This window comes from Catharus ustulatus, chromosome 27 (assembly GCF_009819885.2).
Source record: "Catharus ustulatus isolate bCatUst1 chromosome 27, bCatUst1.pri.v2, whole genome shotgun sequence".
Classification (NCBI taxonomy): Eukaryota; Metazoa; Chordata; class Aves; order Passeriformes; family Turdidae; genus Catharus; species Catharus ustulatus.
Window position 1 is genome coordinate 1,491,388 of NC_046247.1, and position 18,064 is coordinate 1,509,451.

An 18,064-nucleotide genomic window follows, 5' to 3' on the forward strand; every position below is an offset into this window, starting at 1 on the left:
CACGGCACGGTGCCCATTGCACAGCGCCTTTTGCCCAGCGCTCATCGCTCCGTGTTAATTAATTGCTGAGTGCCCGTTGTTCTGTGTTAATTAATTGCCCCGTGCTGGAGAGCCGCCAATGGGATGGAGAGAGATGGAGGGAAACCACCCCTGACCCCAATGGGATGGAGAGGGATGGAGGGAAACCATCCCTGACCATGATGGGATGGAGGGGGATGAAGGGAAACCATCCCTGACCCCAATGGGATGGAGAGGGATGAAGGGAGACCATCCCTGACCATGATGGGATGGAGGGAGAATGAAGGGAGACCACCCCTGACCATGATGAGACGGAGAGGGAGTGATGGAGACCACCCTGCCCCTCGCTGTGATGAAGGCAGACCCCGAGGTGGGTGCTGGTGGTGCCCCTGGGATGGAGAGGGATGAAGGAAGAACACCCCTGACCCCGATGGGATGGAGAAGGATGAAGGAAGAACACCCCTGACCCCGATGGGATGGAGAGGGATGAAGGAAGAACACCCCTGACCCCGATGGGATGGAGAAGGATAAAGGAAGAACACCCCTGACCATGATGGGATGAAAAGGGGGTGAAGGGAGACCCCCCCTGCCCCCGATGGGATAAAAGAAGACACCGAGGTGGGTGCTGGTGGTGCTGGACACTTTATTCCTCCTGCCCCGAGCACTCCCGGGAGCACTCGGAGCAAAGCACCGAGCACAAGGCGCCGGGTCCCGGCTCCCCCGGTGTCCCGTGGCCGTGACCGAGGTCCCCGGTGTCCTCCCGTCGCGTCCTGGCCTCACTTGCAGCCCCGCAGGACCCCCAGAGCCTCCCGCACTGCGGCCAAGATCATCCCATCCAGCTGCGAGGGTACAAAGAGCGGGGCTCAGCACCTCTCACCCCACCTTGGCACCCCCAGATTTCCCCCCCGAGCACCCACCTGGGCGCGGAGGTGGCGCGGGGTCCCCGCGGGGTCGCTGCCGAGGCGCACGGCGCTCTCCGGGGACAGGAATCGCTGCTCCACGCTGATGGTGCCGCTCAGGCTCTGCACCTACCCGGGGGTTTGCCGTGCCTCAGTTTCCCCACGAGGGTGGACAACCTCTCGGGGAAGGGGGGTTCAGCATCGCCTACCTGGTGGGGAGCCCCGGCGGGGACCAGCACGGCGTCCCCGGGGAGCTGGAGGAGGCTCCAGCCGCTCACCCCGCACTCGTCCCGCAGCCGCCGCCGCAGAGCGGGGTCCAGGTAACGACCGGGGGGCTCCGGGGTGACCTCCCCGTCCTGTCCCGGCTCCTCGGATTCCTGTGGGGTGACAGAGGTGAGAGGAGCCGGGGGATGGAGAGGAGCCGGGGGTGGTGGCACCCACCTTCCGCAGGAAATCCCGGATCGTCCCCGCATCCTCGGCACGGAAAATGTGCCACAGTGCCCCGGGCCGCCCGCTGTCCCCGAGCCGCTCCCGCAGCCCCGCGTCCAGCTCGTCCATGTCCCCTGGCAGGAGCACCTCTGTGGGCACAGAGGGGTCAGAGGGGTCCTGGGCAGGGGGTGGGGATGGGGGGACCCCCCCCGTGCCCCCCGTACCCCGCGGGGCTGGCGCTGCGTGGGTCAGGACGTTGATGGTGTCGGCAGCTTCCACCGTCAGGTTTTTGGTCCCGAAATTCCGCTCCTGAGGACGCACACCTGGAAATGGGATTGGGGAGGGGGGGACGTCAGGCATCAGAGTGGGCGGGGGGTGCCCCAAAAATCCCGAGTGCCACTAAAAGCCTGGGTACCCTCAAAATCCCGAGTGCCCCCCGAAGACCGGATACCCCCCAAAGACCGGGTGTTCCCCCAAAAGCCAGGGTGTCTTGCAAAGCCCGGGTACCCCCCAAAAAGCCCGGCTTCCCCCTAAACCCGGGTGCCCCCCAAAAAGCCCGAGTGCTCCAAAAAGCCAGGGTGTCCCACAAAGCCCGGGTAGCCCCCAAATCCCGGGTACCGCAAAGCCCGGGCACCCCAAATCCCAGCCACCCCAAATCCCAGCACCCCAAATCCCAGCCACCCCAAATCCCCCGTACCCCAAATCCCGGGCACTCCAAATCCCCGCTACCCCAAATCCCGACCACCCCAAATCCCCGCTACCCCAAATTCCGACCACCCCAAATCCCGGGTACCCCAAATCGCGGTACCCCAAATCCCGGTACCCAAATCCCGACCACCCCAAATCCCCGGTACCCCAAATCGCGGTACCCCAAATCCCGGTACCCAAATCCCGGTTCCGCACTCACCGTAGGCCACGCGGACTCGCGGCCGCAGCCACCGCCGGCCCCGCTGTCCCCGCAGGTAGGTGGCCAGGTTGAGGCGGCCGCTGGCCCCGCAGTACTCGGGCAGGGGCAGGCTGGCCCGCAGGTTGGTGGCCCTGTGGCACAGGAGGGGTGCGGTGACACTCAGGACCCCTCCAACCCCACTGAGCCCAACCCTGGCGTGGGGTGGGGACATCGGGGTGATGCCACCCCCTGTGCTGTCACCTACCGGCTCAGCTCGGTGTCCCCAAAGCCACTCTCCAGCTTGAGCAGGTCCCCGCCGCTCCGTTCCTGCTCCGGGGATGCTGTGGGGGGGAGCCCGCTGTCACATCAGGGGTTCACAGCCCGGCTCCCCTCACACCTCACCCCAAAACCACCCTGGGCACCCCACACGCTCCTCGTCCCCTCACCTGTGCTGGCGACAAAGCCATCCCAAAACTCGCGGCTGCTCATCCGGACTCGGCTCCGCGGTTTCCGCAGGTTCACCGCCTCCACCTCCTCCTCCTCCTCCTCCTTCCCGGAGGGCTGGAAGGATTCTGGAGCCCACAGCCGCCCCTCCAGCCTCTTCTGCAGCCCTGAGACCAGCACGGGCTGCGGGGACAGCCGGGCTCAGTGGGGGGAGAGAAGCTGGGGGGCTCCCGGGTGTCCCCCCGCACCCCAGGGTGGGGAGGTGTGCAGGGCGGTGGACACCCGGGATGGGGGTTTGGGGGTTTGGGGGTTTGGGGGCTCACCTGGCCCTGCCGCCAGTGCTCCTGGAACAGTTTGTAGTTGCTGGCGTGGCCGGGGTCGTGCAGCCAGAGCAGCCCGCTGGGGGCCAGCACGCAGTGGGATGCGGGGGGCTCCTGGCAGCTGGGGGGGCTCAGCTCGCCCCCCGCCTGCCTCTCCTGGATCTTCCTCTCCACCACGCTGGCGATGATGCTGTCCAGGATGCTGGTCAGGCGATTATCCTGGAGGGGGGCGGGATGAATTGTGGATCCCCCTCTCAGATAAAAGCGGGGTGGGGAGCAGGGGGGGCTCGGTGGGGACTCACGCTGGGCAGGGCAGGAGCCACGGGGGCGAAGGCCATGCGCACCCCGTCCTGCCCCAGGCACAGCTTCACGGCCGTGGAGGCCAGCAGGTCGCACAGGGTCGTGGTGTGCACGGGACCCCCCCTGGCCGGGGGCTGCCCCGGGGACGGCGGCCCCTCCTCGGCTCTCTCTGCTCCAGGGGACAACGCGGTCAGGGTCGCCCACGCCGTCCTCTATTGTCACCTCCCCCTATCCAGCACCCCAAAAAGAAGCGGGGTGCAGCATCCCTGACCCCCCCCCGCCGAGGGGGGGTCGCAGCCGGCCCTACCTTCCTTGATGGGCCGGGTGGGCTGGGCTGGGCCGTGGCTGCGGGGTGGCAGGGTGGGCACTGCGGCCCCCGGCGGCTCCTGCAACACCCCCGAGCAGGTGGGGATCCGGCTGGGAGCCACATCCCACGCCCCAGACACGCCCTGTGCGGGGTTGGGGGTGCACCTGCACCCCCTTTTTCCCCAGCATCCACAGCCCCCCCTCCCGTACCTGCCTGCCCGGGGACTCCGCCAGGCTCTGCTCCGCTGTCCCCTCCCCGCAGGGACAGCGAGACTCGATGCCAAACTTGACCCTGACCTCGTGCAGGAGCTTCCAGAGCCGGGTCAGGACTGGGGGACAGATGGGGACAGGGGTGTCAACCCCCCAGCAGTGGCCAAAGGGGGGTTCTGGGGCTGGGGGGGACACACTCACCACAGCTGGGCACGAACTGCGTGGGCACCAGGGATGACACGGGGTGGTCCCGCCCGGGGGCGCACTCAGGTGGCATCACCGGACCCTCTGTGTCAGAGAGGGGCTGCGTTTGTCCCCACGGAGCCCCCCATAGCTGCCACCCCCTTTTTTTCCACCCCTCCCTGTCCCCATACCAGCGCCGCTCTCCTCCCTCCTGCTGCGGTGGCAGTCGGGGCACAGCTGGAAGCCACATCTGGCGCAGCTCCAGTGGGAGTTGAAGAAGCCACGCTGGCAGCAGTCACAGAGCTGGGGGGCTCCTTCCCTCCGCCTCCAACCTGTCACCCCTGCGGGAAACACAACCTCAGCCTCCCGATGTCCCCGGTGTCCCCAAGTGTCACCCCTACCCCGGCCCTGCTTACCCTCGGGTCCGCCGGGGGCTCCCGGCCACGTGTCCCTGTCCCTGCGGACGGCGGCACAGAAGGGATCCCCCAGGACCCCCAGCAGGTATTTGGCCAGGCAGAGGCTGCTCCCCACATTCCTGCTCCCCACATTCCTGCTCCCCACATTCCTGCCCCCCGATTCGGGGCCGGTGGTTTCCAGCAGCTCCCCCTCGGCCTCCCGCAGGGTGCAGAGGCCATCGACGCTCAGCTCCCCTCTGTCCCCGACAGCGAACCTGCGGGGAGAGGGGACAGAGAGAGGGTGCTCAAAATGGGGGGTGGGAAATTGGAGCGGTGGGAGGGGATGGCAGGAAGTGACAGGGCAGGGAAAGGATCAAGAAAAGTGGGGTGAGAGAGGATGCTCCAAAATAGGGGTGATGGGAGAGGGTGTTCTGAAGTGGGGTGACAGAGAGGATGTCCCAAAAAAGGGGTGACAGAGAGGATTTTCCAAAATGGGCTGGTGGGAGAGGCTGTTCTGAACTGGGGTGACAGGAAGGGGACACTCTGAACTGGGGTGACAGGAAGGGGACACTCTGAAATGGGGTGACAGGAAGGGATGCTCTGAAGTGGGGTGACAGGAAGGGATGCTCTGAAGCGGCGTGATAGAAGGGGACATTCCAAAGTGGGGGTGACACAAAGGGATATCCCAAAGTCCAGTGGCACTGCTGGACCCCCTCACCCTGTGAGCTCACCCCGGGCTCACCTGCGGAAGTGCAGCAGCCTGCAGGTGCTCTCGGGGGGCTCCTCCTCATCCTCCTGGCCCTCGGGGTCCCCCCCGGCGCGGGGGGCGCAGGCACAGCAGCGGGGGATGCTCGGGGGCAGCGCCGTGCAGGGCAGGCTCTGCAGGCACCGCGGCTCCCCCGCACGGCTCGGCGGCTCTGGGGACACGGGAAATGCTTGGGGACACTGTGGAGCCCCATCCACAGCAGCTGGAAGGGACTGGAAGTGCCCAAGGCCAGGTTGGACGGGGCTCGGAGCATCCTGGGATGGTGGAAATTGTTCCAGCCCGTGGCGGGGGGTTGGGACTGGATGCGTTTTAAGGTTCTTTCCAACCCAAACCATTCCCGGATTCTGGGATCCTGTGACTCGCACGCTGTGGCGGGGGCTGAAAACTGGGCCAGAAAGTAGGGCTGGAAAGTAGGGCTGGGGTTCCAACACCTCCCCGAGGAGTCACCGACCCCGCCGCAGCATTTCCACCCTCTGGGAATCCCACCCGAGGGTGCCACGCTGCCCCAAAGGGACATTTCCACCCGTGTCCACCCTGGGAATCGCTGCCAGACCCGGGACAAACCCCAGCGCAGCAGGTTCCGCAGCCCACACGTGTTCCCAGCAGCCTGGATCCAAAATTCCCTTGGGATTGGGTGCTACCCCTGCTCCCTCCCCGGCCCCGCTGCGCATCCTGAGCATCCTCACCTCCATCTCCCAGCTCCATCCTCCTCTCCTCGGGCTGCCCCGCGCTCTCCGCACCTTCCCCGGCCTTGCTGCCCCTCTTGGCCGCCCCGGCTCCCTCTCCGGCAGCGCGGGGACCATCGTGGGTGCCGTGGGGGCGTTTGGAGGAGCGTTTGCCCTCCCCGGGGGGCTCGGGACCCCCATCCCTGCGGGGAGCCTTGGAGCGAGGCAGCGACTGCTCCGAGTGCCGCGTCAGCCACGTCTTCTTCAGCTTGGTGTGGTTGCTGGGGGGGCACGGGAAACGCCCCCCGGCCGTGCCCAGGGTGGGCTCGAAGGGGTTGGGCACCCCGCAGCCTGTCCCCGAGCACCCATCGCAGCCGGGGGTGGGGCACACACAGGCCGGGGGGTTCTCCTGCTTGCCCAGAGCCGCTGGGTAGTGCCCATCCAGCGAGCCAGGGGGCGAGCCAGGCTGGGCGCTTTGGTAGCCAAGCCGCTCATCTTTGTGCTCCGAGGGCCGGCCCGGCCCCGTGTCCATGGAGAAATCCCCACCCGGGGGTCGTGCGCCCACCCAGGGCCCCCCGCAGCCCCCCGAGCCGGGCTGCAGGAGGAGCAGGGGGTGGCTGGAGCTGGGGGGAGGCGTGCGGGGATGGGGAGCGGGCACCGCCGAGCTGCCCCCCGCCCGGCCATCCCTCCACGGGGCTCCCGGCAGCTCCGGCACCGCCGGCTCCCCCTCCCCGTCTCTGTCGTGCCCTGCTTGGCTCTTGCCCAGCAGCTGGTTCTTGGCGGAGGGGTGGAACCCGGCTTCTTTCTTCGTGTAAAACTCCTGGAAGGGAGCAGAGGGGCTGCTGTCACCCTGGGCACGCGTCCCTGCGGCGTTTCTGTCCCCCACATCCCCGCCAGGGGGTGATGGGGACCATTCCCTTGCCCTGCCTCAGTTTCCCCACGGGCCGGGCAGCTGCCGCGTTCTGGGGTGCCCGTGTCCCCCTGCTGCCAGCGTGGGAAAGGAATGGGGAGCCTGGGCACACCCAGGGCTGGCAGCGCTGCCTCCCGCCGCCCCCGTGCCGCCGTGACTCAGCCCGGGGGTGGCATCACCCGCGGGGACACCGCAGCGTCACCGCGGGCAGCGCTGGGGGGCTGGGACCCCCCGTGCCGAGCCGTAAGGAGGGGAGCAGAGGGCGGTGTCCCCTCGGGGGTGCTGCCAACCCTGCCCTGGGTGTGGGTGTCAGCATCGCCTTTCTCAACCCGCCGCTCCCAGCCGGGTTCAGGCGAGGCAGGAGCCGCTGTCACCTCCGGGAAGCGCCGGGACCCCCGCGCACCCTCTCTCCGAGGTGTCCTACCTTGTTCCCTGAGCTGGAGCAGCCGTCGAAGGGGGTCAGAGCCGCCTTGCACCTCGGCGGGACCCCCAGGTAGAGGGGCTGTCCCCAGGCGGGTCCGTAGGAGCCCAGCCGCCAGTCCAGAGCTGCGAACCGCCCGTCCCCCACCGGGCCCGGCCCCTCCGCTCCCGCTCCGCCGAACGGGGGCTCGGCCGGGGGCAGCAGCGAGGACAGCAGGAACGGGCTGTGCTTGGCCTCCACCAGGAAGGGACAGTGGCGGAAAGCCAGGGGGTCTCCGGCCGCGTCCCCGCGGGGCTTGCCGGCCGTGCTGGGGCGCGGAGGGTCCAGCCCCGCTACGGGCAGGGGGTAGCGGTGATAGGCGTGGCTGTAAAGGGCCAGCGGGGCCAGCACGGCCTCGGCCCAGCGATCCTTGCAGGGCTCCCCCCAGCCCGCTTTGGGTTGCCCGTTCCGGGGGGGCAGCAGCGGGGGGAGCTCGGCTCCGTCCTTGGGGCGGCACAGGGAATCCCGCAGGCACGGAGGGGCCGGGGGGTAGGGGCAGCCCCGGACGGGTCCCAAACATCCCTCGGAGCCCCTCCAGGGACATCCTTTCTCCATCCCGTAGCTCAGTTTGCCGGGCTCCGGGTAGCCCGGGAGTCCCAGGTCGGCAGCGGCGCTTCGGGATAAAAGCATCCCGCTGCTCTCCATCCCCCGCGAGTCCTGCGCTGCCTCCGGGGCTCTTCTCCACCGCGCCGGGCTCTCCCCCATCCTCGCGTCGCTGGCCATGCCGCTCCCACGCTCATGTGGTGCTCAGCGCCGTCCCGGGCAGGCGGGATCCTGCGGGCAGGGAGAGGGACATCAGTGTGGAACGGCTCCCACCCCTACCAGGGGGGAAACTGAGGCACGAGGATGCTTGGGGGGGCTGCTTTCAACTCCCCCAGCTCCATCGTGCCGTGTTTTTGGGAGGGATGGGGGATCCCCGGCTCCCGGCGTCCGTCGGGATGCACGATCCGTGCGGACACGTGTCTGGGGCGTTTGTCCTTGTCCCATGTTGTCCCTCCTGCGCCCATCCCGGCGGGGCTGGCGGCCGGGACGCTTCTCCTGCCCACCAGTCCCTCCGCACCCAGGCTGGCCCCGCGCCCGGCCGCTGGCACCCAGCGTGGGGAGGCCGTGCCCCGCGCAGGTATTCGCCTCCGGCCAGGGCTGGGCTGCGCTTCCCAGGAGGGCTTCCAGCGAGGGGGGAGCTCCCCGCTCCCAGGGGCCCCTCCTGGGAGAAATGCCGGGGGGGATTTGTGGGGTTAATCCTCCCCCGGGACCCGGGCCACACGCAGACGGGGGTGCGGAGCCAGAGCTGGCAGCGCCGGCGGCCGCGTCCCCTCCCGGTGTCCCCCAGCCCCTCCTGGGGACAGAGCCGAGGTCGCGCAGCTCCCGGCCTTGCTGTGGGGTGGGACAGAGCCGTCCCGAGGGCCGGGATGGGGACAGGAGCGTTCCTGTCGCATCCTCTTCCCAGAGACAGCAAAGTCCCCGTTCCCCAGGGTCGCATCCATCCCCAGGAAGCATCCCGAGGTACCCCGGGGCACAGGGACACCTTGGGGACAGCCACCCCCATCCCAGCACCCAGCCAGGCTCCCCCATCCAGCCCCATTTCAGGAAACCCTCCCAGCACAGCTCCCCAATTCCCCGAGGCTGCCCCAGGGTGACATTGTCCCCTGTCCTTCATCCCCAGCATCCCCCCCGCCCCACAGCTACCTGGAGGGTCCATCAGGGACCCCAGTGCCGAGGACGAGCGGGGCTCTCCGCCGGTGACACCGGCTCCGGGAGGGGCAAAGCCGGCCGGGCGGGAGCACCTAAACCCACAGGCTGAAGGGGTCCGGCTCCGGGATCTGGAGGAGGCAGAAAACCGCCCGGGCGGCCCTGGGGATGTTCTTCTCCGCGTGCCGGAGCTGCAGTTTTTGATCCATTGGCTTGGGAGGCTCCGTGCTCCTCCTGCCTATCGTCCTACGAGCCGGGAGTCCTTTCGGGCTGGGATTTGGGGATGGGGGCACCCAGGGAGCAGCGGCAGCACCAGCGGGACCTTCCCCCGGTTTTAGGCAGCCTTGAGCATCCTGGGGCGCTGGCGGGGGGACAAGGCGGTGGCAGCGGCTCTGCGTGCAGCCTCCGCCGGCTCCGGCAGCGACTGGGGCGGGCGGGAGGGATGCTGGGGCTGCTGGGAGGGATGCTGGGGCTGCTGACGCCCGGGAACCGGGAATCGGCGCGGTGCCGGCGGTGCCGCCCAGCCCCGGGGGCACCGGCGGCGGTGCCAAGGCGGGCAGGTGTGCTCTGCCCCGTGCGGGTGAAGAAAGCGCCCTTTGTTCGCCAATGAAAGGCTCCAGCCGCCCGCTCCGGGTGGAACTGGAATGGGAGAAACATCGGCACGGGCCAAAAGTGTCTGTGCTGGTGCTGGGGACGTGTGGCATGGAGGCCATCCTGAGGGATGTGAGTCCCCCGGACCCCAAACTCCCCGGGTTTGGTCTCAAGGCAAGGTGCAGAGCTGAGGCCATCCCTGCTGCAGCTGCCTGGGATGAAGGCAGAGCTCCTCTCCCTCCCTGCGGAGAGCAAGGTGTGCTCCAAGGGGTGCAGAGGGGACCTGTGGGGCACGGGGGTGCTGTGACAGCATCCTGATGGTGCCACCCTCAGCAGGGATGAGGGGGAAGTGCCTGGGGCTGCTCATCCCTGTGCTGCAGCCCACCAGGGTACAGAGATCCCATTCACTGCCACCAGGGTCACACAGGTCCCATCCATGGCCACCAGGGTCACACAGATCCCATCCATGGCCACCAGGGTCACACAGATCCCATCCACGGCCACCAGGGTCACACAGATCCCATCCATGGCCACCAGGGTCACACAGATCCTGTCCATGGCCACCAGGGTCACACAGATCCCATCCACGGCCACCAGGGTCACACAGATCCCATCCATGGCCACCAGGGTCACACAGGTCCCGTCCATGGCCACCAGGGTCACACAGATCCTGTCCATGGCCACCAGGGTCACACAGATCCTGTCCATGGCCACCAGGGTCACACAGGTCCCATCCATGGCCACCAGGGTCACACAGATCCTGTCCATGGCCACCAGGGTCACATCCATGGCCACCAGGGTCACACAGATCCTGTCCATGGCCACCAGGGTCACACAGATCCTGTCCACGGCCACCAGGGTCACACAGATCCCATCCATGGCCACCAGGGTCACACAGATCCCATCCATGGCCACCAGGGTCACACAGATCCTGTCCATGGCCACGAGGGTCACACAGATCCCATCCATGGCCACCAGGATCACACAGATCCTGTCCTTGGCCACCAGGGTCACACAGATCCCATCCACGGCCACCAGGGTCACACAGGTCCCATCCATGGCCACCAGGGTCACACAGATCCCATCCATGGCCACCAGGGTCACACAGGTCCCAGATGTGCCCAGTGGGGTCACACAGATCCCATCCATGGCCACCAGGGTCACACAGATCCCATTCACAGCCACCAGGGTCACACAGATCCCATCCATGGCCACCAGGGTCACACAGATCCCATCCATGGCCACCAGGGTCACACAGATCCCATCCATGGTCACCAGGGTCACACAGATCCCATTCACAGCCACCAGGGTCACACAGATCCCATCCATGGCCACCAGGATCACACAGATCCTGTCCACGGCCACCAGGGTCACACAGATCCTGTCCATGGCCACCAGGGTCACATCCATGCCCACCAGGATCACACAGACCCCATCCATGCCCTGCAGCCCACCAGACAAAACCCGGGACCTTCTGGGTGTCCCCCACACTGTCCCCAAACCTCAGCACCAGAACACCCCGGCCCCAAACCCACCAGACAAGCCCTGGAGAGCCAGGAGAGGGTCCAGGGGGGTGTCCCAGGTGCACCCCCCCATTCCTGGGCTCCCGGAGAGCCGCTGTTGATTCCGTGCAGGTTTATATAACCCGTGTGTGTCCCCAGGACGTGCCCGCCTTACATAAACCCGCATCCCTCGGCACTGCTGCCCCAGCACGGCTCGGCACGGCTCGGCACGGAGGAGAAACGGGCTGGGGGCACGGCAGGAGGGGTGAGGCCAGGCCAGGGCCCGCGGGAGCCCAGCAGCAGCGCCACGAAGAGCCGAGCACGGGTTGTTTCCAGCTCTGCAGCTTCCTTGCGGTGGGAGCTGGCAGCGGGGTTAACCCTTGCTGGTCACACCTCGGGGTCACTCGGCCGTGCCAGGGGGTCCCAGCAGGGTCCAACCGCAGCGGGGCCACCCTACCACCGAGGGGAGGGTTTGGGGTGCTGCTGGCTGCACCCAGTGGGTGCCAGGGAACAGGGAGGGGACCCAGACAGGGCTCGGGGCGAGGGAGAGCCCGCGCCTGCCTGCGATGAGAAGGTGCTGAAAGACAAAACTCTTCCCTGTCCCTCCCTCCGTGCCTCAGCAATGATGGATCCGGAAGGGCTGGGACGGAGCTGGCAGCCAGGGAGGGTCCCCAGGGAGGGGTCCTGGCGTGCCCCTTGGCTCGGGGGATGTCGGGGATGTCGCGAGGGAGGGGACAGCAGGGCACAGGGACGTACGCACCGCGCTGGGAGCCCCAAGGAGGGTCCATGGCAGCCGTGGTTGGGGCAGAAGGAGCAGGGGGATGATGGAGGGACATCAGGGAATTTCCCACCATGCACTGGGGCAGCATCCCTGGGCGCTGTCCCCTCGCCACACTACCAGGGAGCCCGAGGCCCTGGTGGAGCCTTCCCAGGGCCAGCGCTGTCCCCACCCTGTGGGACACTCTGTTTGGGCTCCCCCATCCCAGGAGCACGATCCGTGCTGCTCCCACAGCTCCAAACCCTGCCTGGGGTCCCTCCACTCCCTGCCTGCCCCAGCACGACCCGCAGAGGGTCCCCAGAGGGGTCCAGGCTGGGTTTGAGTCCTGCCAGCCCCTCCCGGGGGGGTTCTGCCTCCGCGGCTTGGCACAGAGCTCCAAAATCCGTGTTTTCCCCCAAATCAGAGGGACGGCAACACCCGGGAGCCAAGAGCTGCCAGAACGTCACCGCGGGAGGCTGGAAAGCCCCGACTCGGAACCTTTGGCATCCCTGCCCCGCTCCGAGCAGCGGGGGACGCTGTGAGGATGTGGGACAGAAGGACACTGTCCCCACGGTGTCCCCTGGGATCACGGGGGATGCGTGAGGGGCAGGGGATTCCCAGAATGATCCAGCACTGGGGGAGGGGGCGGATGAGGGTCCAGAACCTCTGTGCTGATGTCGCAGCCCCTCTGTGCTGATGTCGCAGCCCCTCTGTGCTGATGTCCCAGCCCTGTCCCAGTGCCAGCAGCACCTGTCCGGCCCAGGGCACCTCCAGCCCCGCCAGGAGCGGGCTCAGCCCCCTCAGACCCAAATTCCAGCTTTTTCTTCAAAATGGATCCCAACTCCGGCTTGCCCGGAGTGCACGCACAGAACCTCAGCCCTTCCTCTTCCTCCTCCTCCTCCTTCCTCCTCCTCCCAGCCCGGCACGCACCTACCTGCCTCCACCGCGGCGCAGGTGAGGAAGCTGAGGGTGAAGGCAGAGGAAGAATCCCCGATCCCCCCTCCCCGTGCCCAGCGCGATGGCCGCGGGAGCGTTTTGTTGATCTGCACCCGGCGCTTAAATAAAAAAAATAAATAAGGAAAAAAAAAAGAAAAAAGAAAAGAAAAAAATAAAACACGTCAAACCTTCAGGAGTCTGGAGGCTGCGGCGGAGCGGAGGGCACGGGAGGACACTCACTCCCACACGAGCAGCTTTCTGGGAATTAGGGCCACAGCCCAACTGCTCTGGCAGCCCGCGCTCCCCTCCAGCCCCGGCTGCCGGTGCAGCGGGGCCTGGGCACCCTCCCCGGTGCCGGTACCGATCCCGGACAGCCTGGGCTGCCCCGTCCGGCCCCGGCCACTTCTCCCGACCCTAATGTCCCGCTTGTCCCCAGGGAGGTGAGTAAGCACCGCTAATCCCGCTCGCTCCGCTGCCGGGGACAGACGAGCCGCCCCCTCCGGGGCTGGGGCTGCTCCCGACACCCCCAAAACACCCCGGGCAGCCCGGGTCACCCCTTCCCATAGTGCCGGACACACTCAGGGTGAGGCTTGGGATGGATGGAGAGGAGGAGAGAGGAGGAGAGAGGAGAGAGGAGAAGGAGAGAGGAGAAGGAGAAGGAGAAGGAGAAGGAGAAGGAGAAGGAGAAGGAGAAGGAGAAGGAGAAGGAGAAGGAGAAGGAGAAGGAGAAGGAGAAGGAGAAGGAGAAGGAGAAGGAGAAGGAGAAGGAGAAGGAGAAGGAGAAGGAGAAGGAGAAGGAGAGAGGAGGAGAAGGAGAAGGAGAGAGGAGAGAGGAGAGAGGAGGAGAAGGAGAAGGAGAGAGGAGAAGGAACGAGGAGAAGGAGAGGGAAGGAGCAAGGAGGAGAGAGGAGAAGGAACGAGGAGAAACGAGGAGAGAAGAGAGGCTCGTCCCCGTCAGAAGCCACCGCAGGATGTCGCAGCCAGCCCACCTTTGCCTTTGGTGGCCCGCACGCCCCTGTGCCAGCCCCGCTCGTGGCCGGGGGGTGCCGGGGAGGGCACCCGCAGGTGATGGATGCTGCCGGATGCTGCCGGCCCCGCATCCCTCCTTCCCCGAGCTGCGGGGGCACCGTGCCCGTCCTGTGCCACCCCCCCGACCCCCCCTCCCCACGTGCCCGGGACTCCTGTTTACCCAGAGCCAGGAACCGGCTTCAAATACCTTGATGTAATTAAAAGCTCACCCCGGGGCCAAGGGCTTAGGACGGCAGCCAGGGACACGGGCAGCGCGCTGCCACCTGCGTGCCACACAGGCAGGGCTGGCAGCTGCCCGCGCTCCTGGCAGCACCCACCTGGCAGCAGCCGGGGGCTCCTGAGCTCAGCCCGGGCCCTTCCCGGGGTGTCCCGGAGCCGGGGAGCCGCTGTCGGGGTGGGTGATGCGGTGACACCGATCCTGGTGCGAGGGGACACGGGACGGGAGCGATGGGCAGCCCCTGCTCGCTGCCTCAGTTTCCCTTGGCGGCTGGAAACGTTCTGCCTCAGTTTCCCTTGGCGGCTGGAAATGTTCTGCCTCAGTTTCCCTTGGCGGCTGGAAATGTTCTGCCTCAGTTTCCCTTGGCGGCTGGAAATGTTCTGCCTCAGTTTCCCTTGGCGGCTGGAAATGTTCTGCCTCAGTTTCCCCCAGAACACGGTCTGAAGGTGGTGCCCAGCTCCCCGCGAGGTTTTGGGATTGTGGTCCCCAAAATCTTGCCCAGTGCCCTTGGACACAGAACCGGAGTTGTGGTCCCCAAAATCTTCAGCCCTGAGCCCGTGGACACAGAGCCGGGATTGTGGTCCCCAAAAATCTTCAGCCCAGACCCCGTGGTGTCACGGCAGGGACACGGAGCCAGAATTGTGGTCCCCAAAAATCTTAAGTCCAGTGCTCATGGTGTCACAGCAGGGACGCGAAGCCGGGGTTGTGGTCCCCAAAAATCCTCAGTCCAGACCCCTTGGTGTCACAGCAGGGCGAGGTTTTGGGATTGTGGTCCCCAAAATCTTCAATCCAGAGCCCGTGGACACAGAACCGGGATTGTGGTCCCCAAAATCCACATCCAGAGCCCGCGGTGTCACGGCAGGGACACGGAGCCGGAGTTGTGGTCCCCAAAATCCTCATCCAGAGCCCGCGGTGTCACGGCAGGGACACGGAGCCGGAACCTCGTCGGTGCCAGCGCGGGCTGGCTGGGGACAGACGGGTCCCCGGGGGGACAGGCGGCTGCGGGGAGGAGGGGGGGGATGCAGCAGCGCTCCTTCAGCTGTGTCCTCCCACACTCCCGTCACCTCGAACGCCCTTTTCCCGACCCCTCCCGCCAGCGCCGCGCTTCCCACCCGTCATCCTCTTCCTCGCCATCCTCCTCCTCCTCCTCCTCCTCATCATCATCCTCATCCTCATCCTCAGCGGCATGTCCGCGCTTGAGGACGCGCTGTGCGGGCAGGACCCCCCCAGAAGCAGGAGGGGAGGTTTTACCTGCACGGATGGAAGGGTGGGGGGGGTCCCATCCCCTCCCCCGCTGCTCCTCGGGCCGCCCTCCCTGCCCTGTGCGGCGGGAGGCAGCTGAGAGCTCCCGGGGCTGCCAGAAAAGAGGCTGCGTTTAAACAACAGACATAATTATGCTTTTGATACCGTCTGCTAAAAATACAGCGCGGTGCGGCGCGGGGAGCCATGTGTGCTCGGCCTCACATGGCTCCGGCCCCGACAGCTGATTCAGGCAGGGGACAGCCCTGGGGGGAGCCCCGAGGGGATCAGGGGGGTCCCACCCTCACCTGGGACCCCCAAACAGCCGCTGTGGGGTGAACAGGGCAGCCCAGGGATGGCCGGAGCATCCCAGTGCAGCGGGGGTGAAACGAGCTGGGAATGGGGCAGGGGGGCAGCAGGACCTGGATGTCACTCGGTGTCACCAGGGTGGGTCTGGGGGGGAACCCAGCCCCGGCAGGGAGGCAGCAGGACAGGGGATGTCACTCGGTGTCACCAGGGTGGGTTTGGGGGGCTCCCAGCCCCGGCAGGGGAGCAGTAGGACAGGGGATGTCACTCGGTGTCACCAGGGTGGGTCTGGGGGGGATCCCAGCCCCGGCAGGGAGGCAGCAGGACCTGGATGTCACTCGGTGTCACCAGGGTGGGTTTGGGGGGGCTCCCAGCCCCGGCAGGGGAGCAGCAGGACTTTGGATGTCACTCGGTGTCACCAGGGTGGGTTTGAGGGGGCTCCCAGCCCCGGCAGGGAGGCAGTAGGACAGGGGATGTCACTCGGTGTCACCAGGGTGGGTCTGGGGGGGCTCCCAGCCCCGACAGCAGCACGGGAGGGTGGGGTGGGAGGGGAGGGGGGTCTGGGGGTGACACCCCGAGCACCCAGCAGCTCCCCGGAGATTTAAATCCCATTCAGGAGTCACGGCTCCATTTCTGTGAGCTCGGGGAGAGCCAGGGGTGGTGACACCCCCTCAGCCCAGCGGGGTTGGCACCGCAGCAGGGACAGGGAGCAGCGCTGTGTCACCCCCTCCCCTGCCAGCTCCCGAGGATGCAGGCAGGGAGCCGTGCTCTGTGTCCTGTCCCTCCATCCCTTGTCCCCATCCCTCTTTGGGCTCTGAGCTTTTCCTGGAGCTTCCCTCCCCCAGGTGAGCTCCTCCAGCTCTCCCAGAGGGGCTCCAGTTTTGGAGACTCTCCTCTGGACTTGCTCCAGCAGCTCCACGTCCCTCTGATCTCGAGGGGAGGACTCGTGGGGGTTTTGTTTTCCGGAGGTTTTCCCCAAATTTTCCCTAATCTAGGACAAGCGGTCTCTGTGATATTCTCTTCAATCGTCTTTGTCCAAATATAACTGGATAAAAGGTAAAATTTTTGTTTTATATGTTAGTCTGGGCACCTGAGCGGAGCAGAGTGGGGAGAATTATCCCACATCCTACAACCCCCCAGCCCCGCTGTCCCCCCAAACCCCGCCCGGGGCTGGCACAGGGGGGTCCGGGGCTCAGCCTGGAGGGGACGGTGGCAGCGGGCGAGCTCAGGTCAGCCGCTAAACCGGCAGCGCTGGGGCGGTGCCAGGCGGCCCGGGGGGGATTAGGGCTCTGCTGATGCAGCCTGGCACTGGCCCGTGCGCTGACACAGCTGCGATCAGCGCTGGCACCGCCACCGCCGCCTCGGCCCCCGGGGGACACGGGCTGTGCCACCCCGCCCTCCTCCTGTCCCCTCCTTGGGTTTCATCCCCTGGGGGGACGCGCGGATTCACCAAAGCACAAATTCACTCCTCCATCCCTGCCAGGACCCGGCTTTGTCCTCCTTGGGAAGGGCTGGTGGCGTGCCTCAGTTTCCCCAAGCCGACAATCCCTGACCCGGCACCTCGGGGATGTCACAGAGCCTCCAATCCTCTCTTGGCACACCTGGAACCCCCCGAACATTCCAGAACCCCCCTGTGACCCCCAGCACCTCGGGGATGTGACAGAAACTCCAACCCTCTCTTGTCATATCTGGGAGTGTCCCCAACATTCCAGAACCCCCCTTTGACCCGGGATGTGACAGAACCTCCAACCCTTTCCTGGCACACCTGGGAGTGTCCCCAACATTCCAGAACCCCCCTCTGACCCCCTGCACTTCAGGGATGTGACAGAGCCTCCAACCCTTTCTTGTCACACCTGGAACCCCCCTGAACATTCCAGAACCCCCCTCTGACCCCCAACACTTCAGGGATGTCACAGAGCCTCCAACCCTCTCTCTGCACACCTGGGAGTGTCCCCAACATTCCAGAACCCCGCTGTGACCCCCAGCTCGCCCCAGCAGCCGTATCCTTGGAGGAACCTCGCTCCCTAAGCGGCTTTAGGGGATTACCGGCAGCCCCCCGGCCCTGGCTGTCCCCACCCAGCCTTCCTTCCCCGCTGCTTTAAGTAATCGTCTCCCAGGCAGTTTTACGGGGCTAATCCAACCACCTCCACCTAATCTGCTCCAACACCCCTGCCTGCCCCGGCCTGGGCTCTCCAGGACGCTCTGCTGCCCTGGGAAGACCCCCGAAATCGGGGGGGAGCCAAGGGCTAAAAATAATAATAATAAAAAAAAATCTGGCCCCAAGGGCGAGGGCAGCGAGGATTGGGAGCGAGGGGATTGATGGCAGCGAGAGGGGGCACGGCGGGACAGGAGGGGCAGGGGAGGTGACAGAGTCACCTTGGGCCACCCCTCCGTGTCCCCCAGCCAGGTGGGGGATGAGTCCCGGGGGACAGGGGACAATCCCGGGGTGTCCCCTGCATCCCGAGTGTCCCTGCTGCTGCTGCCACGCCGTGGGGGATGCGGCTACTGCAGGGACTCTCCGGATTCCCGGGAAGTTTGGCGAGGTCACCGGTGGCCTCAGGGACATCAAGGAGGTGGCAAAAGTCCCCTGGGAGATGCCCGTGAGGA

At 66.5% G+C, this 18,064-nt stretch overlaps 1 protein-coding gene across 1 annotated transcript; it reads right to left on the reverse strand.

Moving 5' to 3' along the window:
• Positions 1-330: 330 nt before the first annotated feature.
• On the reverse strand, positions 331-9,251 carry HR (HR lysine demethylase and nuclear receptor corepressor). The gene is made up of 19 exons (XM_042780012.1): positions 8,878-9,251; positions 7,156-7,965; positions 5,471-6,641; positions 5,133-5,307; positions 4,412-4,665; positions 4,187-4,336; positions 4,014-4,100; positions 3,813-3,931; positions 3,604-3,682; positions 3,299-3,465; positions 3,000-3,215; positions 2,679-2,859; positions 2,498-2,573; positions 2,254-2,384; positions 1,571-1,669; positions 1,359-1,495; positions 1,127-1,294; positions 936-1,046; positions 331-857 (listed from the first exon to the last, which is right to left on the reverse strand). The coding sequence occupies exons 2-19, from the start codon at positions 7,912-7,914 to the stop codon at positions 795-797; spliced, it is 4,143 nt and encodes a 1,380-aa protein (XP_042635946.1). The 5' UTR covers positions 7,915-7,965; positions 8,878-9,251; the 3' UTR covers positions 331-794.
• Between the last annotated feature and the right edge of the window lie 8,813 nt (positions 9,252-18,064).